We start from the raw sequence: 23,341 nt of genomic DNA, 5'->3' as shown, positions 1-23,341 counted from the left end.
CAGCCCAAGGGGGTGACAGCTGGGACAAGGATGCAGCAGGAACACTGGAATAAAGCAGGAGGAAGGGAGCAGGGGCACAGTGTGACAGTGTGCTGCTGAGAGGCACAGATCATCTCACTCTGAGTTTGCACGATATATTCTGAGGATTCTTTTTGAACCAACATTAGTGACATACACCAGTTTAAGATCTAAATATCCCAAATTATTAACCTATTTCTCCATTTATAGTAATGGAAAGGGAAAGAGTGAAAAGGGAAAGAGTACAACCTCCTGCCCCCTCCAAAACTGCACTGTAAGGAAGAAAGCTGACACACCGACCATTTCTTGAAGGAAATAATAACAACTCCAATGATACGTGCTTATTTAGAGTAACTTCCAGCAGGGAAGGCATTATACAAGACAGGGTATATATATATATATCAGAGAAGATGGTGTGTATATATAAATATATATATATATATATATAAGATTCACTGCTACTTACCACAATGTGTTGATAAGGATCTATGATAGACATTTTTGACGTAGTTTATTCAAGGCAACTGCCAAGTATCTATTTCAATCCCACACAGGAGAGGCTTCCACTTTTTTCAGAGTAGAGTTCAGTATGAAAGGTCCTTCAACTGATAAATAAAAAAGAAGATATAATTAAGATTAATTTGTTCCTTTTAAACTGTATTTTGCAAAGCAAATCAGTTCCTACTCATTAAGAAGGTTTCCAAAATTCACATGTTTACCAATAATTTAATTTCACTATAAGCTATATAGATATAGGTATTTACCTGCCTGAGCTGGAGAAATTTCTCGTGCTTATTTCCTCTACCTCAGGGTAAGAGCAGGAATCAAGTATCTTAAATTCCAGTCATGCCAGTGTTTCTAGCAGCTCTACAGATAAACAAAAGAATAGAGGAATTTTATTTGTCCCATAAATGCTTCCAGGCATTACAATCCTAGTTACAACTGTGAGCTCTGCAGGAGCAGCAACACTGCCCTCTGTAAATCCAGGACAGCAATTCCAGCTGGGGCTGTATGCAACTTCCCGGCTATCCCGGCTGTCTGGAGATGTTCCAGAGGCTTGGAAGGGCACACTGCAAAACCAGGACTTCATGGCTCTTCCACAGGCTCTCCATAGGCCACTGCTTTCTGAGCCCTCGGTGAAGATCAGGGCCCACCAGAGGCCTTCAAAGTCAGAACTGTTTTCAACCATCAAAGTACCAGAGGTTATTTCTTTCCGCATCTTTAAAAAACTCTGTGAACTGCTGGGCAGGATCAGCTCTCAGATCCAGCTGGACCATCATCAGACTTGAACCATCAGCAGAAATTTTAAAGTGAAAAGAAGTGAAGCACCATTTGGGGTTTTGTCTCAAGGCAATGATTCCTAACGCTTAAATCTGAAAAAGCAGGATAAGCCCTAAATGATTGTATATATCACTTCCAAACCTTTGCTCTTGAGCAACTACATGAAGGCATAACAACAATTTCGTTTCATTATGATCATTAGAACATTACAATGTCCTTTCTTTAATCACTGAATCATTAAGGCTGGATAAGCCCTCCAGAATCACCAAGTCCAACCATTAATCCAGCACTGCCAGGTCCATCAGTAAACCACATCCCAAAGCGCATATTCCACACGTTTTCTGAGCGCTTCCAGCAACAGTGATTCCCTCACTTCCCTGGTCATGCCTGACCACCCTTTCCTTGTCAGCCCTAACAATAGTTTGAGGCTAGGAATCACCCTGGGTTTATTTATTCATTTTTATCTGAGGAAGTATGAATAAGAAAGATATCAGCATTGGAAAATCATGGTAAACGTGCCCAGCTATATCATTTCTGGAGGAACTGCTGACATCTTGGAAGACAATCCAGGAAAGGGAACAGCAGGAGCTACCCAATCACCATAATGGAGAGGAAATTTGTAAAACCAGAAAATACTCATTTCCCCTAAGTGCACAGCCAGCTACCACACTCACTTTGAGAGGATACACAAAACCAAGCCTAGGATACTGCTCTGTCTGGTGAAGTAAGAGAACAGGTTAGACCCAGGACGAAAAGCCTGGTTCAATTTAGCGTCCTGCATCCTAAAGGCAGAGTTCCAGTTCCCCAGATGATCCCTCGACTGGCTCAGACATGAGATCATGCTCTCTCCCTACAAGCCCCCGCCTCATTTGTTCCAACATCTGCAGGAAGCGTGCTGGTGATGCTGCAGACACAGCCTCTGCGGCTGCGGGGCCAGGGCGAGTCCCCAGGCGCCATCTGCCCTCCATGCTGGATGAGGCGCGGCTCGAGCAGATGGACAAAAACACAACCACGTCATCATCTGCATCGCAACGCCCCCGCAGAGCGCGGCCCGCGGGCAGGGCCGTCGAGAAGGAGGACCACCACATGGTGCAGGCAGCTTCAGAAGGGGAAGAGTTAAGGGGGCAGAGCTGAGGGCAGGAGGAACTGGTCTGTAGGGGAGGGTGGGGTGATACCAAGCCAGTGAGAGGACAGGGAAAGGGGAAACTGGGGGAAATGAGACAGAAGTCCATGTGGGAGTCTCTTTCCCCCCCAGGAGGACCAACTCTATGGTAGTTCATCACTGCCCTCACCAGGGCAGAGGACTTGAGAACTGACTGAGAGCACAGAGCTCATGGGATGCTGCACAGGGCTGGCAGAGGGACAGCTATCCATGCTCTTCCCAGAGCCAGCGGGACATCTCAAGAGCAAGCAGTCGTTTATGTGACTTGAACACTTAATCCCTTACAGTGGATTTAATTCAAATCAGTTAATTACACCACACCCTCTGGAAGCTCACACTGCATTACCCACGGAGTTTGGGTAAAGCACACAAAGAGGTTTCTAGATCTAAAAATTGTAGTGTGGCAGAGGAGCCAAATACAGCACAATCAGGAAATTCTGATTACACTCATCAAGAGCCGTGAAGAAAGTCTTGAAGCATGTTTACTGCAAACATCTGCAGCAAATAGAGCTGTAATCCCAAAATTATCTTGTTAAACACTTCCCCTACATGCTGTCCATCCCACACAGCCTAAAGGGAAAGTCCTCATGGAATCACAGAATGTCCTGAGTGGGAAGGAACCCCCGAGGATCATCCAGTCTAACTCCTGGCCCTGCACAGACACCCCAGCAATCCATGGGAGCGTTGTTAACACTCTCCTGGAGCTCTGGCAGCCTTGGGGCTGTGCTCATTCCTTGGGGAGCCTGGGCAGTGCCCACCACCTTCTGGGGAAGAACCTTTCCTGGTATCCAGGAAAACCCTCCTCCTCCAGCTCCAGCCCTTTCCTGGCTCCTGTCCGTGTCCCAGGGAGCAGAGACTGGAGCTGTCCCTCGGGAGGAGCTGCAGCCCCTGCTGGGCTCTGCCCTCAGCCTCCTGTGCCCCAGGCTGACCATAACCAGTTCAGGGCTGTACCACAAGCACACACAAAGTCCTGCCCTTGAGCTGGAGTTGGTGAGCCCCACCCTTGGCAGATGCAGGGGAAGCAGTGCCTCTGAACACATCTTCAAGGACACTCTGATATTACCAGCACAGGTTGTTTTGCTTCCCTGATAGCTGGTGGTGTCACACCATCTGTGACTGTGCTGCTGCTGGGGCTGACAGCATTCCTTCCCAAAGAAAGAGCACCTCAAGGCAGCACCACCAACATTAACTAAGCCTGCCATACTGTTTGACTGTACATTATAGGTAATCAAAGAAGAGATTAAGTTACCTGGAGAACAGAAGGCTGTGTGGAAACCTTCCAGCAGCCTTTCAGGATGTGAAGGAACTACAAGGAAGCCAGAGGGGGACTCTGCATCAGGAATTGTGACACAACAAGGGGGAACGACTTCAAACTGACCGAGGGGAAATTTAGATTCAACATACAGGAGATATTCTTCCTTCTAAGGGTGGTGAGCCCTAGCACAGGGTGCCCACGAAGCTGTGGCTGCCTCTGGATCCCTGGAAGTGCCCAAGGCCAGGCTGGATGGGGCTTGGAGGAACCTGGGAAAGTATCCCTGCCCATGGCAGGGGGTGGCACTGGATGGGCATTAAGGTCCCTTACAACCCCAATCATTCCATGACCCTCTGATTCTCACTGTTTTATTGGTCACTGTCCAAATTGACACAAATTTACTAATTACACAGCAAACAAGCCACAGTTTAGCCTGGCCCTGTCATGGAGAGCTAGCCTTTCCCTTTCTCCCAGTGCCATAAATCCCAGCCCTGTCATGGAGAGCCAGCCTTTCCCTAAGTGCCTAAATCTTACTTTCACCCAAAGTAAACTCTACCTCTAGCCCTGTTTCATTGCCAGGCACAGTTTCAGACACCATCAGTACCAAGCTATCAGTGGATAGCTGGATCACTCCTTGAGTCAATAGCCTTCTGTGATCTCAGCTTATATTCACCTGAGGCGACAGACTGAAGTGCAGAAGGGATTGTTGTCTTGGAAGACCAACTATAACACAGTTACTCACAAGAAGAAGCTACACAAGCACATTGACAGAGATTATTACTGGAACATTTTCATTCTCAGTACATTCCTGGATAATTCATTTGTACAGGATATGTCAAAAGATAAGGAGAATAATGAGATTTTTCCCATGCTGAGCACAAGCTTACTCTGGAGTTAGTCTCACCAAGTGGAAAAGCCCTGAAAATGAGTAAACACAGCACAATATAAATATCATTGCCAGAATACGTCTCTCAAGTGTAAGAAAAATCATTAGAGGAAGGTTGTTTATATCAAGTTGTCCAATTCTCCTTAAAAAATCAAAGACACGAACAAATTTAAATATAACGTGTGACTCACCAACATAGTCATTAACTTTCAATCTACTAGGAGAAGAGTAAGGGGTAGAGAATACGCTAAGTAATGACTCAGACTTTTTGTATGAATGTCACCCTCCATTTGTATCAAATCAGATTACAGCATTTTATTTGGTTAGATTGATCCTGTGATTGTATAACAGAAATAACAAATACTCTGTTTCTACATGACTTTGTCTAGCATCCTGGAAAATCACTGTAATGTTATTTCTTAACTTAGGGCTTCCCACACAAGGAGGAAGGATTACCTCTGACTCCATGTAGGGCACCCATCACTCCACTTCCACCACAAACGGAAAAGGGAATTCTCTGCTGATGTGCCAAGCAGACCCATGGGCCAAGGCCAAAGGGATGAGGGACAACAAGGACAAGTGCTGGGTCCAGGCCTTGTCCCACCCCAACCCCTGCAGCTCCGGGCTGAGGGGGAGAGTGGCTGGAAAGCTGGAAGAGGCCCTGGGGGTGCTGGGGACAGAACTTAAAAATGAGCCCAGGTGTGCCCAGGCGGGCAGAGGCCAATGGCCCCTGGGGCAGTGCCAGCCCTGGTGTGGCACAGCCCCAGGGCAGTGGCTGTGCCCTGTGCTGGCCCTGCTGAGGGACCTCGAGTGCTGCTCCAGCTCTGGGCTCTCACAGCCAGAGAGACCTGGAGGGGCTGGAGCGTGTCCAGGGCAGGGAACGGGGCTGGAGAAGGGGCTGGAGCACCAGGAGAGGCTGAGGGAGCTGGGAAGGGGCTCAGCCTGGAGAAAAGAAGGCTCAGGGGGACCTTGTGGCTCTGCACAGCTCCTGACAGGAGGGGACAGCCGGGGGGTCGGGCTCTGCTCCCAGGAACAGGGACAGGAGGAGAGGGAACGGCCTCAGGCTGTGGGATTGGACATCAGGAGAACTTCTTCATGGAGAAGGTTGTCAGACATTGGAATGGACTGCCCTTAGTGGAGTCCCCTCCCCTAGAGGTGTCCAAGGAAGTGCTCTGGGCTGGTGACAAGGTGGGGATCAGTCACAGGCTTTTTCCAATCCCAGTGATTCTGCAGTTCTATGACTGCTCTCCCCATGCCTTGCTAAGGAACTATGGGGTGGGAGGAAGGGTTCTGAGCAGAAAGGCAAAAAGTCCAACCTTTGTGCCACATTTTTGGAGGACACTGTGAGGTGAAGCTTGTCAAGGAAGTTGACACAGCATAGCTAGACAGGAGATTTTAAGATCTGACTTCCTGCTATAGGGGAGGTAATAGATAAAAAGATAGTGAATCTTTTTTTAAAGATTACTTGTTGGCCTGTAAGCAATTACGGAAAGTATCGGTGACACAGCAACAGTGGAAGGAGGGCTGTAAACACTCTAGCAGGGCTGAAAGTCTGCAAAAGTCCCAACAATCACCACCAGTGTAAAGTTTCTCCTTTTCTAGTGCTAAAAGCTACTTGGGAGGCCAAAAGTGAGGAAGACTAAAGTTGCAAAATTATCAAGCCACAGATACACTCCATGATACAGGAGGCGAGGCTTGGTGAGTCAATGGCATCAGAAATGGTCCTTTAATAAACTTGAATTAGGCTGGATTCAAAACACCCTCCCTATCTTATATTCTGCAAGGAATGGCCTCCCCAGCAGGAATATTCAAGAGGCTGAAAGCATCTCTGCCTGAATACCCACACCTGTGTCACACTGCCCATGGGAGCTCCCTGGGCTGGAACCCAGCCAAGTGCTGCAGTTTCCCCAAAGACAACATCTGCAAGTCTGAGGAAGAGGCAACTGATTCAGGGCACAATGGTTTATGTTACAATTATCCTGCTTACGCAAAGGGGACTTAACAAGAACCACTCGCTGCAACAGCCTGTGAGGTTATGAGAAAAACCCATGTGTGAACCCGCTGTATGGCCAACTCACAGGAGGATTTCAAAGTGGAACTGAGTAAATTCAAAGTAAGGAGTTAATTTTTTCAACAAATGAAACAGCTCATTGAGTTGATACATGTAAATAACTGTTCTTCAACATCATATTTTCCTTCAACTGAAATTTCACTGGAAATAAAAAACAGCCTTGAGAAAGAACAACAAACTCAGCTGAGAGATGCCAAGAATACTCTTTAAAAATGGCAACAATCACTGTCCTTTGCTACAGAAATCAAAGCCACGAGGCAGAGTTTAGATGGCAGAGTCTCAAAATTGGTCAAAAAACCTCAGGCAGCTGACCAGTAATCCCCGCTGCATAGGTCAGGCTTATGTGGGAAGCAGCACACTTGTTTTCCAGCAAGAAAGCCAAGAAACAAAGAGGAACATGAAAAATCTGATGGAAGTTCAATGAAAAACAATTATTAGGATATGGACCTGAACCAATTAGAATGCATTGCTCAAGCCCACCTCTGCAGGTCATTTACTATGAGCACAGTGCAATTAGGAGAAGCAGATGGAAAAATGCCCAACATTTCTATACAGTAGGAATTTGGGACCTAGTTATTCCACAAATAAACTTTCCATCATATAATCCTGGAATGATGTGGGTTGGAAGGAACCTTAAAGCCCATCCAGTGCCTCCCCTTGTCACAGGCAGGGATACTTCCCACTGTCCCAGAGTGCTCCAAGCCCTGCCCAACCTCGCCTTGGACACTTCCAGGAATGTTTGACAGTTATTTTTTAAGGGTATTTTCACTTTTGGAAGCCAAGCTTAAGGCTCACTTTTCAATTTCAAGATATTGGGTGTCCCAAGTACCCAGAGTCAGACTCTCTGAAATGAAAAAACTCAATGCCAGTGGCAGCTTCCAAAGTCTTGCCAGGAATGCAAACACTTATGCAAGAACTCCTAAAATAAAATGATAGACATCTCAACTGCAACACCTGACTGGGCAGAGCTTTTTGTTGACTATATTCCTTTAAAGCTCATGCGAAGGGGGGAAAGGAAGGGAAAAAACCTCCCTGCCTTTCTTTCTTACCTGGAGCATTGGCAAAACTTTCCACTTGCTCTGCTGTGCTGTGGTCAAGAGCTGCTGCCTGCCAAAACCTCAGGGTCCCCCTTCCAGAAGCCTCACTGGTACCGTGGCAAGAACTGTTGCTGCGTGATTTAGAGCTCTAGAATCAGCTTCCAAAATTCTCATTCCAAATCCAACTCTGTTCCCTGGGGACAGCACCAAGCTCAGCCAACTTCTAAGTATCTCTGAGCCAATGCCTTTTAAAGATTCTACTAAAATCATGAGGGCTTGGTTCTTACAGATGTGTAACTTATCCACGCCTTCATTCCCCTTCTTTTGCTTCCCTGCTGCAAAGTAGGAACGGTTTAGGAAAAAAAAAACAACAAACCCTAGGGAAAACATTAGAATAACCTTTTATTTAAGTATTTATGGGGTTTTGGGGAGACAATCCAACATGTGAAGGTGCCTGATGCACTCACTTCAACTGAGGCAGCTGACAGTCCTTCTGCACTACAGTTAGGCAGTGGTGTCACACAAAACCCCAAAAAATCAGCTAAAAATGGAATGGGCTGGTAAAATTTAACAGCCAGCTTCCCATCAGTAACGCATGTAAAACAAATTTAGCTGACCGTAAGGTCAATATTTCCTTTCAATATCTTTTTCAGTTCAATTGGTATCAAGTTTGGGGATTTCCTGGCCTCTTGGCACAGGCTGTAGCCCCGGCCAGGCTGCTGGCACTGCCAGGCTGGAGGAAGGGTTGCATGCACAAAGTATGTTTTGTCATCTCCCACTCGTCATGTCTGCACAATGTGACTCAACTTTCTGGTTTTGGGCTCCTCACTCCAAACACGAGCTCTGGTCACCGTCTGCAGCCAAGGGGACAATTGTGCAGCACTTCCTTTGGTCTCTATGGTCACAGCATTTAAAGCATGACAAAGTCAGAGTCACTCAAGGAAATCTGTCTGGACTTTCTAGTAAAAGTAAGCATGAACAAACTTCTGACGCTGACATTTTTCAGCCTCTTTAAATGCTGAGAGTAAAATTTATATGGAAATATTTCATGGCTATTGACAAGCTGGAGTCTGAGTAAGTAACATAAATATATGTTTTACACACAGACACAAAGACAAACATAGACATGCCCAACACATATATTACATTTTTGAGAGGAGAAATGAAGTACTTCCATGACAGTGATCTTTGTCTTGTATCCAAGCATCTTGTATCTTTGCTGCTGAGCAAAGACAGACCTGGAGCAAATCCCACCTGGCTCCACAGAGCCAAGCCTCTGGCCAAGCAGACCTTCAGCCCTGGATCTCAGCTGTTACACAAAATCCCAGACTGGTCTGGGTTGGAATGGGCCTTAAAGACCATCTCATCTCATTCCACCCCCAGGGATGCCACTCACCATCCCCGGTTGCTGGCCTTGGGTATTTCCAAGGATGGAGCAGCCACAACCTCTCAGGAGCAAGCAGCTCCTGAGTTTCCAGCTTGTGTTTGAAGGCAACCTCATCTTGGCAAAGCACTTGCACAGGGGTTTGATTTTCTGCACCAGACTTGGCTGGGCTCTCCTTCACCCTCCTGTCCTGCTGGGGAGGGCACAGTGGCACCTCCCTGCTCCGGGACCACACTGGGAGCGGTGCCTCACTGCCCCTGCCCGGCTCCTTCCTCTTCCTGTGCCGTGGCTCTCACAACTTCCCCACGTTCTCTGGGCAGCATCCTGGGCAGCTCTGCCAGCCCTGCCCTGCCAGCCAGGCCCTGCTCCTGCTTTGTTCCAAATGCATTCAATTGCATTTGGAATTTTGGCTTTTCTGCCCCACCATTCCGGATGGATTCAGGGATTCCAACAGAGAAAACGCCGAGCTGTGGCACGAGCTACAGTGCCACCCCTGCTGATTTAGGAGGAAAGCTTTGAATCAGGTGCCACTTCATTTTTAGATAACTCTTATCTTAACTCTTATCTTATCTTAACTCTTATCACAGACACACAGTCAAGCCCTGAGAGATGAAGGGAAGGACTGAAGCCACTACAAACAAATGCCCAACATTCCCAACTCAGGTTTTGGAGATGGATTAAGACTGATGTATTAAAGAATATCTTTATAGAATTATTGGAAAAATAATAATAAAAAAAAAGGTAAATTTCTCTTTACTGTAATATGACTCTACCAGTACCAGCAGTTACACAAAGCAGAAAAAACCCACAGAAGTAACAAAACCCATAAAAACACAGCAACTTAAACATGGATTTCAGAAGTGTGATACAGTAACTCTCAGTCACTAAGGAGCCACAAAAAAATTACTTCAAAGGCAAAAGGACAGCAATCGAAGGGAGGAAGAAACCCCAAATTTGCATATCCCTTTGTTAAAAGAGCTTTGCAAAATCCGGGACACAAGGGGGACTTTCATGCTCCTCTCAGAGGCACAGAAGATTGGTTCAGGAAACTTAAATGAACTATGACTACTCTCTTACCAAACTACCTAAGCTTCTAATTTAACTATTTCTTAAGACACTGAGGGCTTACTCCCTCCCTTGCCAACTCAAACTCTCTCTCAGCATATGAAACACCCATGGATGTGTTGGCTCTGTGGTGAAAGGGAAATGACTGACACATTACAGGGCAGAGAGTACACAGCACAGGTGTTTGACCACTTTTCAAGAAGACTTTCTATAAAGAAAATAAGCACAAAGAAAAGAAAATAAATAAAGAAAATAATAATAAATAAAGAAAATTTGGAATTCTTGGAAAAAGGAATTTAAATATAAAAATCAAAGTAACACTTGGAAGCATGCCCCAGCTGAATGCAATCACTCAAAAACCTGTGTGGACATGTGATATTCCAAGTGGAAAATGCCAGAGAAATGCAAGATGTTGGCAGGCTTTGTCATTAAAAGAGCTGGTTCTCATTACCAGCAGCACAGGCTTCAGAGCAGCTTCCTCAGGGAACCTTACAGTGCCTGGGAAAGCAGGGAGCCTGAGAGCATCATCACTGCAACAAACACACCCATAAAAACACTCTGGATTTAGGGAAAGCCAGGACCTGCTTCCCAGCACCCTCCTCTCAGATGCTGTACAAGCTTTGTTCCCTTTTTGTTAAGTTTTTCACCAGCACTGTCCTTAAGTCACAGCTGTGGGGCTTTGGTTACACGGAGAAAATTACTTGTTCTTCACAATACAACAGTCCAAAAACACCAGGTTTGTGAAAATTGCAGAGTCCTGCCTTTATCAGGAGAGAAAGGGGTGTTAGACTCAGTGCTATGGTTGGAAACTCATGACCCATTCTGCTTGGATTAAGGAGGAAAAGGATTCAAACAGAACAGCAGCACATGAATAGTTAGTTCTGTATTTTGTAGAAATTGTCTAGGATGAGAGATGGTCACTATTGCAATGTTCACTTCAAAACACATCCATACTGATTAAATTAAAGATGCACTTCAAAAGTATTTCAAAATTCTCCATTATAGGCTAGTTTTGAAAAACAGAACACAAGAGGATCAACCAGAAAATTTCCATATACTCACATTCCACAACCACCTTCTCCTCAAAATGTTGTTTTATGTTGTTTCTTCCAGTACTGCCAGATCAGGCAGCAGCTGCTGGCTTTGCATAGAGCTCCAGTTTTGCATGTGAGGTCCAAAGGCAGAGTATTTGGGATGGGGCATGCAAAGTGATGGTGCATGCCACAGCCAGAGCTGCTCCCTGTTCAGTGCAATCATCTACAGGTGCTGTTTGCTTTCCCCTGAGATGGGACAGAATGGAACCTCTGCTTGGGGACATTTGTTTTTAGCATCCATGTGACAGTGCAGTAAGTTAAATGCATGAGAAACACAGTTTTAGTAATTAAATCCTATTTATAATCTCTACCCTTAAAAAACAGACATGGTAGTGGGAGGGACAGGGAAACAACACAAAAAGTAGCTTCACATTGAACCTGTAAGGCTAAATCTTTCTATTTCATGGTCTGGCCAAGGCCATGGAGCAGATGGGATGAGACAGCCTGGACATGTGCACCCAATTCTTACTCCATCAGCTCCATCTATCCCAACATTGCACTTATCAGTCCTGTCCTTCATGCATGTTTCATAAAATGCAATCCCTTGGGGGCTGGGACTGCCGCTTACAGCAAGAAATACAAATTTGTATAGACCTTATAATAAGATCTCTGTGTGTGCATAAATAAGGACCTTTATAATCCCAGTAAATAGAAAAGGATAATTTATTACAGAAGTGCATATTCCTATTCATCTTTGCAAAAGATATAAGCACTGATAATACTAGTAGGAAAAGAAATTACGAGTCTTACTGATTTATGCTGAAATCATTCTAAGGAAAATACCAGATGAATATCAAAAATTAGTCAGCTCAGCAGCTTTACTATCAGATAACTACAAAAAAACCACAGATGCGACTGATATATCTCAAATAGTTTACAACTTATGTATGTGGAAGCTTTTGACCCTGTATTTTGTGTCTCCTTCTTAAAGTTGCACATTTAGGGAAGCTGGAAATAAAAATATTTTTGTTTGCAGGCTTAGCTGTATTTTTAAAAGTACACCTTCAGCATCCTAAGCTGAAGTAATGTCGTTACCAGGAGAAAAAGCAGCCCTGTATCTTTCTCTCCAAGTTACCAGTGCTACCACTCATCTGGAAGGAGATTAAACATCACAATTAAAGAGGGCTTGCCAGCAGAGCTGTGCAGCCTGGACAGCAGCCCAGGGCTCAGAGACACCACAGGCTCCACTCACCCAGCTCTGACACCAAGCCCAGAGACTGCAGCCCTTGCACAGAGCAAAGGGCACTCCCAGAGCATCACCTCTGTGCTCTGAGAGATCTGTTTGGAATCACGTGGATTCCACGGAAGCACCTGATTTTCCTCTAGGAATCACTTAAAGAGTCTGGGACACTCAAACACTGACTCCTACTCCGGCTGTTTGTCAGTCCAGATCCCAAAAACATCCTTGCCAGCCCCCCAGCCAGGGGATAATTAGCATTGACTCCATGATTGCAGAAGGCCAATCAACTGCTTTATTATATCATCTTATACTATATTATACTATCCTTATTAAGAAACTCAGTGACCCTTTTAGCCAGTCCGATGCAGTTTTGACCTAACTGGTCAAATCCATCCAAACACCATCCAGTGTCCAATGAAGAAATCACCCTTTGGTAAACAGATCTCCATGGTACATTCCATATGTGCACAACAGCAGGTGCAACAAGTGGAGATAAGAATTGTTTCTCATTCTTTCCTCTGATCTTCTCACAGCCTTCCCCAGGAAAATACCTGGGAGAGTGGTGCCTGCTCTCTGTGGGCAGAGAGCTGCTGCCACACTTCCCCACACGTGCTGAGAGTCTTGGAATTACCAGCACGCAGCAAAAGTGTGAGCTGAGATGGAAGTGTCATCCCCACAACCCACTCTCTGGGAAAGGCAAACACCCTGGGGAAAAGCTGCAGTGTCCCCTGGCACAGCTGCCAGCTGAGACAGGACCAGCACAGGCTGAGGAAGCACCACTGCTGACAGCCCTAATGTACTCGTGAGAAAATCAGTCAAATCTGTACATCTGTCAATATATGGCTGATATTTTCTCCTCATCAACACCATTGGTTTATTTTTTACAGAAACTGCATCATTCTGTTTAATACCACAGAAGGGACCTCAAAGCCCATCCAGTTCCACGCCTGCCACGGGCAGGGGCACCTTCCACCAGCCCAGGCTACTCCAAGCCCCATCCAGCCTGGCTGTGGACACCTCCACAATGTGTTCAAACTGGAGAACTAATTGATATTTCTAAAATAAGTCCATGAATTCTCACTTGCAGTATCGCCACAATATTTTTCATTAAAAAAAAAAAAAAAGTTTAAATGTTTACTAGGCCCTTTTGCTTTCCCCATGATTTGTTTAAAAAGAAAATATTGGAAGTTTTTTGTGCTCAGTTTGGTCCTGCTTTGGAGACCACTTTCCCCTGTCCTAGAGCCCACCTTCCATCCCTGCCTCATGGGCTGAGTAACTCTGCTCCAGACGTTGACACACAGGCTACTGGAAATTGGTACAGTCAGGAAATTTGGGTCATCTCTCTGAGGTAAACAGTAAATGAAAATTCTCAGGAAAGTCTGAATACCAAGGTGATGAGGGGCTGGTTTTTTTCTTCTTTTTAAAAAAGGAAGAATTCTTTTGAAAGTATTCTGTTACTACATCACATTATAACCTAGGGCATTGATGAGGTAATTTCCATTACTAAGGCAGGTTCTGGGATTTGTTTTTCAGACTACTGAAAAAGACACAGTTATATCAGTGCCACAGCAAACCCAGACAAGAGTTCATCACCTCACAGCAAGATCCTGCTGCCTCTGCCCACCAAATCAAAGACAAATTCTTCCACAAATTATATAGAGCTTCTGTTTTTAGAAAGAGACAAATGAAATAAAACCAGACCAGTGGCAAACTCAGTTTAAAAGTGTTTCCCATGAGTTCCCCCCAGGCTTTAACTGGAAGCTGAATCCCTAGCTGAACCAGAGCTGTAGGGAAGGACCTGCTTTTATAGCTTGAATCATGTCCAGACTGTAAGGCACCAATATTTTTGACATGTACTTGCCCATCAATGTCAACTAAACAATTAGTTAAGAATTCTGTTTTGCTCCCTCAAGGCCACTCCCCCAGATACAGCGGATAAGTGCCCTGAAGGATAGGGAGACTGCTCCACAGTACTGTTATGTGTCAGGTAAAAAGTAAATTGGAATTTAATCTCTCAGCTCCACATTCACCACCACAAGGCCATACTATACTTTGAGCTTTTACCTCTTGAGCTAGAAATTTTCCATGGGGGAAAAAAAGGATTTTCTCATATTTTGTAGTCAGTTTTCATATACTTGAACTTCTGGGTACAAGGGGGAGACACTTCCTTCTCTGGATGCTACTTGCTGCTACCCCTGGTATTTTCCATCCCAAGCCATTCAATTAACTTTATGTGATTTGAATTCACAGCTCCCTAGTCTCCAGTCCTACTGCCAAGGCTGTCCTGTTCCAACCCACATGGAAGTCACCGAGGTTGCCACATCCCTGGATACTGCACATCAATTCAAACACTCCAGCAGAGCCATTCCCATTATTCCTGCAGCAATGTGCACCCAGAAGGTCATTTCTGTATTGCACTGGGTTCAGCCCTTGGCACTGCCAGGAAGAACTGAGGTTATCCAAAGTGTCAGTGAAGTCTGCTCAATGGCTTTGCAGGAGGGAAATAGTGCTCACCCCATGATCATGTTTTTTCCCCTTTGTGGTATGAAAATTCAAGAACTGAAGGGAAAAACTATGGCAAAACCTGAAATATTTCCTATTCTAGCTGTTTTAGGCAAGCTGGCAAAAGTAACCTATTCAAAGTGCCATGAAAATTATACTTGTGATAACAGTGTTCAATGGAATATATTCAAATTAAGATGAAATCAAATATGCAACTCTAGTGATACAGCAGCAATGGATAGCTTTTTCTCTTTTTTTTTTTTTTTTTTTTTTGGGGGGGGGGTTGGCTTTTTTTCTAATTTTTTTTAAGAAAAACATGTCATAAACACCACTTGGTGCCAAGAGTCAAACGCGTGTTTTTCCAGTGTAGATTGACTGGGCATGTATGAAGAGATTAATTTATGTGATTCAAGCATAAATCAATATTTGCATTTCTCTTTTGTTATGGATCCCTGCCATAGGGGAACAAGAGAGTGCAGGAAGGTGGACAGGGCCAACATGAAGATTTGGAGAGACAATAGTGCTAAAAAGAGCATTTATCGCCACTATATACTGAAAACTTCTCACTAAAAAAAAAAAAAAAAAAAATAAGCACATCAGTTTTAGATTCATGCTTTCTGTCTGGAATCCTTAGCAGGCTGAACAACTCTTGGTAACCACAAAGCAGCTGATCTTATGCATGAATAGCTTCACGTGCATCTCACCCTACTGAGGTGCAGAACAGCATCTCCTGCCAGGAACATCCACTGCAATTACAAGTCCTAGCCACACCACTGCTCCTCCCTTGGGGCTGGAGCTTCAGTCTGCATCCCATCATCCACGTGGGAAATTCCGCACTCAGCACTTCAGGCGGCCGAAGGGATTTTTCCCAAAGGGAAGGCACAAGGTCAAGCTGTGGGCAGGGGTCACCAGCAGCTCCAGCTCCCCAGGGAAGGGACAAACCCCAGCGCAAAGCCCTGGGCTGCTGGGGGAGCAGGACCGGGGCAGCAGCTTCTGCACAGGTGCGGCAGGGCTGGCAGAGCAGCTCACCCCGCACCTGTGAGCGTGCGGGTCCCTGAGGACACAGGGAGCCCCCATGGAAACCAGGCTGCTCCAGGCCAGGCTGCCCCGGGCTTGGAGCAGCCTGGCACAGTGGAAGGTGTCCCTGCGCACGGCAGCGGGTGGCACTGGACGGGCTTTAGGGTCTTCCCAACCCAAACCATTCCGTCATTTTTGGTCCGTGACCGCACCAATGTAAGTGAACAGAAACCTGCTAAAGGCCATGACCAGATCCCTTACAGGCATTTCTCTCACATCAGACCCAAGAGAAACGCTGCTCTCGCAGGCATTTTGCAAAACCTTCCCTGTGCAGCCGCCCTGCCGCATTTCCCCACAGCTCGCACGGCCGGAGCTTCCCCGCCGGTGCCCGTGCCGTGCCAGCCGCGGGACAGCGGCCGGGCACGGCGGGGGAAGCTGAATCCCTGCTGAGCCGGCAGGATGGGGATGGAGCTGCGGCAGCCGCGCAGGGACCCGCCACCGCCCGCTCCCCCCGCGCTGCCTCCCGCGTACCTCTCGGAGCCCCGCGGAGCGAGCGCAGGGCCGGGCGCGGCCGGGGCTGTCCGCGCAGGGACTGCGCCCCGCGGGGCTCCCCGGCCCGGCCCGGCACGGCCCGGCACGGCCCCTTCCCGGCGCCGCTCCTCGCCCGCCCCGCGGCCCCGCTGGCTCCCACCCCGCGCTTACGGCTCCGGGCTCCGCCGGCGCGGCCGCTCCGCTCCCGCCGCGGCCGCTCCGCGCTCGGGCGGGGAGGGGCCCGCGCCGCCACCGCCTCTTAAGGAGGATCCAGGCGCCGGCCGGGGCTGCGGGGACAGCTGAGAGGGGACAGCGGCTGAGAGGGGACAGGGGCTGAGAGGGGACAGGGGCTGAGAGGGGACAGCGGCTGAGAGGGGACAGCGGCGGCTCCGTCACTCCGGGCGCTGCGGTCACCGGAGGAGCCCCGAGCGCTGCCGTGGGGAGCGCTTGGCCGGAGCCGGAGCGAGCGACTGATGTGGCAGACAAGAGTAACCAAATAAACGGAATTTGCATTAAAATATCCCCTGCGTTAAAAAGGCCTTGCTGTCGAGGCGGCGGTAGATGTTGCTGTGGGAATATGCCTTCCTCAAGGTGTTTGATTCAGCAGGTGTGACCACAAAACGCTTTCATTCTGTTCAAGTACCTCGTGAACATTTGCACGTCTAACACTTTCACTTACAGACTCTTGGTTTTGAAAGGATGGGTGTTGAAACAGCGGTGACTGTGCCCTGTGGACCTTGGCCAGGTCCACCAAGGTGTTGCTGGATCACTCAGTCCCCTTTGGTCCACTTTACACTTCCATCTGAAAAGTGGAATTTTAAGTCATTATTTATTCTACCACCTTTGTCCTCAGTAATGATTAAAGAAGACCTTAGAATTCCCTTCCATTCACTCACAATTTTTCTTTTTTGCTTTAATAGATTTGAAATTGAAGTGTTTTGAAATATACTGAAATTGGAAATTTTTTTTCTAAATTGTATTGTATTATTTGCTGCATTGTTTCCTGCTAAACAAGGAGTGGCCTTAAGTTGAAGGAGGGCAGGTTAGATTAAGAAATAATTGTTCCCTGTGTGGGTTGGCAGGCCCTGGCACAGGGTGCCCACAGCAGCTGTGGCTGTCCCTGGATCCCTGGCAATGTCCAATGCCAGGCTGGACAGGGCTTGGAGCAACCTGGGACAGTGGAAAGTGCCCCTGCTCACAGAAGTCCATGGGACTGGATGGGCTTTTGGGTTCCTTCCAACCCAAACTATTCCATGAGTCTATGATCCTTTGTTGAACACCCAAAAAAGTATTTCCTACCTGGGCTTTTGGAGCTCACAGTAAGTCAGTGGGAGAGTCTGACAGGCTCAAACCTCAGCTGCTGCTCACCCAGAACCTGCACTCTTAACATGACACCTCTCAAAGATGCCAGTTCTTCTCCAGACATGCCAGAAGACGAGACTGAGTTTCACTTCAATGTTGACGTCAAGCTCTTTCTGAAGACCCATTTTTACGCTGGGGCTTTGCACAAACTCAGTGCCTAAATTGGAACTCACTTCTTTGAAAAATGTGGTCTTAAATAAGCAAAGATAAAGCGGGGGAAGAAAAGGCTTTTAAATTACTCAACCGAGACGTCAAAGTGCAGCAAACCAAAGGATACTATTCTACAAGTGAGGGGCACGTAGGTGGCATTCACATTGTATTAACAAAGTTAAGTGTCTGGCAAAACAGTAGCCACAATTAGAGGATAGCAAACCATTCCTCAGCACAAAGCAAGCCAGAAGCCTCATTTTCTCCATTATCTTACTAGTCCCCTGCTGTGATACACTGAGGGGCTGAGCCACTCTGGCCACCACTGATGATCTAGTGGTCTGTCTCATTTGTGAGGGTAGGGAAGCAGAGTAGGGAAAAGATGCCCTGTAAGTGCTGTCACAAAGAAGGTAAATGTATGTTTAGAAAGCCAGCCTAGGACTGCCAGCTCAGAAAATGCCTGTTTGATGTGGTAGGCTCCTCCTCCACATCCTCAGTGTGCCATTTGAGGGAACATTGACCAGAAAAATGCAGCGAATCCATGATGGTGCCATTATTTGGGTCCTTTTGTCTTCCACGTCAACCACTGTCTGCAGACCACCTCACCTCGTCTCTTGGTAGGAAAGGACTCTGAAATGTGTCACACAAGCTCAGTATTGGTCTGGAGACATGTAGAGATGACAAAAACATGAATGAAATTGTTCTCATCGAGTTAGTTACCCTCTCCCCTTTGACTGGGGGTTGACCAGTGAGGCTGAGGGTCTGACCCCCTCATCTGTGCTCTAAATTCTCCAAATGCACTTTGTTTGACGTGCCCAGGAGATGCCCTGCTGAGCACAAGAGAAGCGGAGCTCCCAGCGCTCTGAGGTGACCATGAGTGCCCAGGGCAGGTGTGAGCCACGTTCCTGGGGGTCCTCCTGCTTCATCTTCTCCCTGGCACAGCCCTGCTCCAGCACAGACCTGTGCAGAGCCACGTGCTGCTCGCAGGCCTGATCAGCTGCCCCTGAACTCTGCCAAGGAGGGGGCATCTGCACACCCAGAGTTTATCTCTGACTCTCCTTCTCGGCATTTTAAATCTCTCCAAAGCGCGATTCCCAGGGGACGGCTCTCGTTCTCGTTTTTGTGGGTTTACAGATAGCAAATGCTGGAATAAACACAACCCCCAGCAAACAGGGGATCTCCAGTATTTCCATTAGAACTCCCAGAGTCAGTTCTGATTATCAAAACTCCGATTTCTCCCTGGTCAAGGAAACAGCTCAGACTTCTGATAAGGAGCTGAGTAACTAAAACTCAGAAATTCCTCTTTCCTTCTTGTTGACGCAAGGAGAAATAAAAAGCTTTTTTTATACATTGTGACTGTTCTTGTTACTTCATATAATTATTTTTGATCTTAATCCTGTTTCTCCAAGAAAATTATGGGTAGGGTTTCATGGTTTATTTTTTTCCCCTGTGACAAAGGAAGTTTAGCAGCTGCCTTCCCCCATCCCTCATTCTCTCCCACACACTGCAAGTCCTGTGCCGTGGGGTGCCTAACCTTGGAATGGGTTAAGAAACCTCCTTTTTTTGTCTTTTTTGTGAAGTTTGTTGTTCTAATTTCAGGCTGTTTCAGCCCACTAAGAGCTGCCTGCTGCAGTGTCCCTGACCCCCCCTGCCCTGTGTGTCTGGAGGTGCCAGAGCCCCCAGACCCTGCGCTGCTCCCCTCCCTTCCTGCGGCATTGGGAAGGAGCCCTGGGCTGTGGTGAGGCAATGACAGCCTGTGGAAAAGAGCCTTGAGAGGCACCAAAGAGATCTCTCCTGAAGCAGAACTTTAAGGGAAACCATGCCAAATTACAGGGGCCCTCTGAGTGTGTCCTCAAGGGCATAGCTTCAGGCAAACCATGGAAAAGGGAGAGTGGGAATAGCAGGACAAACACGCAATTAAGTAAACAAGAAGGGGGTATTTTGTCGGATGCTTCACACAAACTGACTACTTTCTTCCAGACGTTTCACCATGTATCAGAGAAAAATCACTCTTTGATCAGGCTCACAAACATGAGGTGTTCCATGTTGCTCTTGTCAAAATATCTCTCCTCCTGTGGTGAAAATCATTATCTATAGCACCATGAGGTGAGGGGGAGACTGTAAATGTGCTATTAAGATTTCTCCAAGTGAAAATTAGCCATTTGCTTATCTATTGCATATCCTGACATGTTTTAGCTGGGGTTCTGCCTAAAGCAGGATTTTCAAGCTGGTGCTTCCTATCATTGACATCTGGCATCTGGCAGAGTAAATGCATTCCTTTTTACCACTTTACTCCTTAAGACCATTTATCAGATATATCAGGACTGCAGAAAACTGGCTTTTCCTCCAAGCCAATTTGCCTTTGCCCTTACTTCCCCACTCCCACATGGAAATATTTCCCCTATGACATAAAAAAATAAGTTATAATTCTGGAGGACTTTTAACTGTGTATGAAAAACCTTTGCACCAGAAGGGACTTCTGGAGGAAGCTCTCAGTCAGGTGTCTGATTCCTTGATATTCCTCTCCTTCTTTCTCTCCCTGCTTCTGCCTACAAGGTGGTTTTCTGCGGCTGTGGCCGAGTCACCCATGGCCCTTATGGAAACGAATATAAAGGGCTAAAATAACAGCAGGTTTCAGCCACAATCCTGTGATCCTGAAATATCCCCCGAGTGCTTGAAGTGCAGCATGTCAGGGGAAACCTTCATATTAAGGGAGAAGTCAGTCCCTGTAATTGCCTGCTATTGGATCTGTGGTGTCTGCCCTCATAAAATGATGGGATCACAGGAGAACCGTCTGGAAGGGACCCCAGGAGGCTCCTGTCCAACCTCCAGCTCGAAGCAGAGGCAGCTCTGGGCTCAGACCAGGGCTTGATATTCCCAGCTTTCCTTGAGAGGAAACTAGCTTTTCATAAGACTTTGACTTTTCAACAAATTAGAATAATTTTATACTGAGACTGATCCTATTTATACTAGGATCTTTTAAATGAGATGAGTACAGGACCAAATATTTTATTAAATTATATCCAGGAGTACCACTTATATTATTGATGTAAATAAAGTTGTCTCAGTCTAAACAAAAATCAGTCACTAAAAGAGACAATAGACAATAAACCCCAAACATTTTAAGAACATGAATGCCAAGAAGCTCATTATTCTAAAGATCTTTTTTCCTCACTGTCATTTCCAACCTGCCTTCTTGCCCAGCACCTTGTTGACAGCTATGCCCAGAAGTTTCCCCTTGAAAAAATCATGTGGTTATCACATATTTTTGGATATAATTTAATGTTCTTTGGGAAGAAGTGAGGACTCACAGGTCCAGAAGTCTCAGCTCTGTCCTGTATCCATTATTAGAGAAAAAGTCGGTGCAAACAAAAAGCTACAAGAAATGAAATTCAGTTTGAAATTCAAACTAAAAATCAGTAACTAATGAAGACCTTGTAATGAATACATAAATCAATAGAAATTAAGTCAATCCCACTCCTAAGAAGCGCAAAGAACTCCCCCAGGTATCACAAGAAAACAGAGAGGAACCCAGAGACTATATTTGGGATATGCTTTTGAAGAGATATGTTTTCATTAAATAGCTGAAGGTGTTTGGACAACCTTGTTTGCCCTTTTGAGAGTAATGGCACCATCAACATTCACTTCACACTCTGTTATTAACATCATGGGTCGCTGGTTTTATGGTTCATTCAGGCTCTTCAAAGACAACACTCCATTTAAAGGGTAACTTGCACATTTCCTCTCTCAAATGAGGCCATTTCTGTTCTAATGCCTTCCTTTTCTTTCCATGAAGCCATTACTCTTTGGCTTCTCTGTCGTCTGAAATCAATCTGAGCTCTGCTGTGACCACAAGAGACTCGGTTCCACATCAGAAATTATAATGGAAATCCAGGAGCAGTGCAAAACTCCAGGTGTGACAGACCAACAAGACGCTCTGAAGAAATGTGTTTGCTGAGGTTTGCATCTTCTTTGACAAGCACTGCCTTCATCTCCTTGGGTTATTTTATCCTCATTCTCCTGACTGTTACTTTGTTTGTGTCACATCCATTAACTAAATTAGACATCAAAGACTGATATGAGACACTACACCAGGCAGAGGGCTGGGTTTATTTTAAATATGTCCTAACATTCAGGAAAGTTCCTAGATACCATCAAAGTTTTTGGCTATTAGGAAACTTTATTCCCTAATGCCCTATATCTATTATATTGTTATGATGAAGGCAAAGTACATAAAAATATTTTCTAAACACAAAGAAACACTCTTCTTTAAAACAAGTTAAAATCAAATAAGACAATTTTTTAACCAGTAGGAGTTGTGGACCCTCAGTTCTTTTCTATCACAGGAAAATGGATATTTTTGTGTGCTGAGGCTGAATTTGAATTTTCAGAATATTGCTAGAGCAGCAGAACCTCAACATACTGATTCAGTCTGGTACCAAGCATAGTAATTAAAAATAATAAAAAATAATAATCAATAATAAAAATAATTTTTAAAAATCAAAAATAAGTCTTATATGGAACAGTCTCCCAGACTGCTGTTTTGGGAAAAATTGAGTCAAAATTTTCAGAATTCACAGAAAAGTGAACAATTTTTACATCTGCAGAATGAGGAATTTTTTAAATTTTTTTTCTAGCTTGGTCTTTTGTTTGACACTGAGGAATAGATCAGCTGGAAGTTAAACATGTTTGCCTTAAAATACAAATAAAACCAAGGAAATCAGGATCCAGCTGCTTCTCAGGTACTGTACAGACTTGCAGATCTCTCCCTGAGAAACTACACAATCTTTTCTCTATCTTATAAATGGTGAAAGGCACTCTGGAGTAAGAACAAACCTAAAGATTTCTCACTGACAGCTGAATTTTGGAGTCGCTGTTCCTTAGCAGATTGATCCTTGGCAGTCACTTTACACAGCAATGAATATTTCCATTATTTATTTCTGAAGTGGAGGATCCTTGTGATTAAAGACATCTGCTCCCAGAAATAGCTGGAAAACATCAGGATGAGGCAAACATCACCCACACCACCCTGCCTGGCAGCAAGCCATCACTCTCCCCAGAATAACAAATAGACAGATCATTGTGAAAGTAGAAGTTAAGAAACAGAAGTAAAACCTGGAAATGTTCAAAGTCACTATCACACAGAGATCAACATAGAACAATAGATAAATACATGGTGCATGCAGAAGAATTTTTTTACAACTCAACAGACATACCTGGGCATTCCAATAGAGCAAGAAAAAAGTGCATTTAGTGTCTCAGGAGTATCCCAATTAGTCTTTTTGTACAATGTTGAGTTACAGAAATACTCTGGGTAATTGTCTTATATTTTACCTCATTCTCTTAAACTTT

General features: G+C 45.7%; 1 protein-coding gene across 1 annotated transcript in view; it reads right to left on the bottom strand.

Annotated features, from left to right (window-relative positions):
• Positions 1 to 16,704, bottom strand: part of PLA2G4A (phospholipase A2 group IVA) — a 70,142-nt gene extending 53,438 nt beyond the window's left edge. The window contains exons 1-3 of the mRNA XM_077785514.1: positions 16,652 to 16,704; positions 783 to 885; positions 485 to 623 (exon numbers count right to left, since the gene is read on the bottom strand). Of these exons, the coding sequence (XP_077641640.1) occupies positions 485 to 517 (33 nt within the window). The 5' untranslated portion in view covers positions 518 to 623; positions 783 to 885; positions 16,652 to 16,704. The remainder of the gene's footprint in view (positions 1 to 484; positions 624 to 782; positions 886 to 16,651) is intronic.
• Between the last annotated feature and the right edge of the window lie 6,637 nt (positions 16,705 to 23,341).

Source organism: Lonchura striata, chromosome 9 (assembly GCF_046129695.1).
Source record: "Lonchura striata isolate bLonStr1 chromosome 9, bLonStr1.mat, whole genome shotgun sequence".
Classification (NCBI taxonomy): domain Eukaryota; kingdom Metazoa; phylum Chordata; class Aves; order Passeriformes; family Estrildidae; genus Lonchura; species Lonchura striata.
The sequence above is the reverse complement of the archived record's forward strand: the minus strand, read 5'-3'. Positions and strand labels throughout refer to the sequence as shown.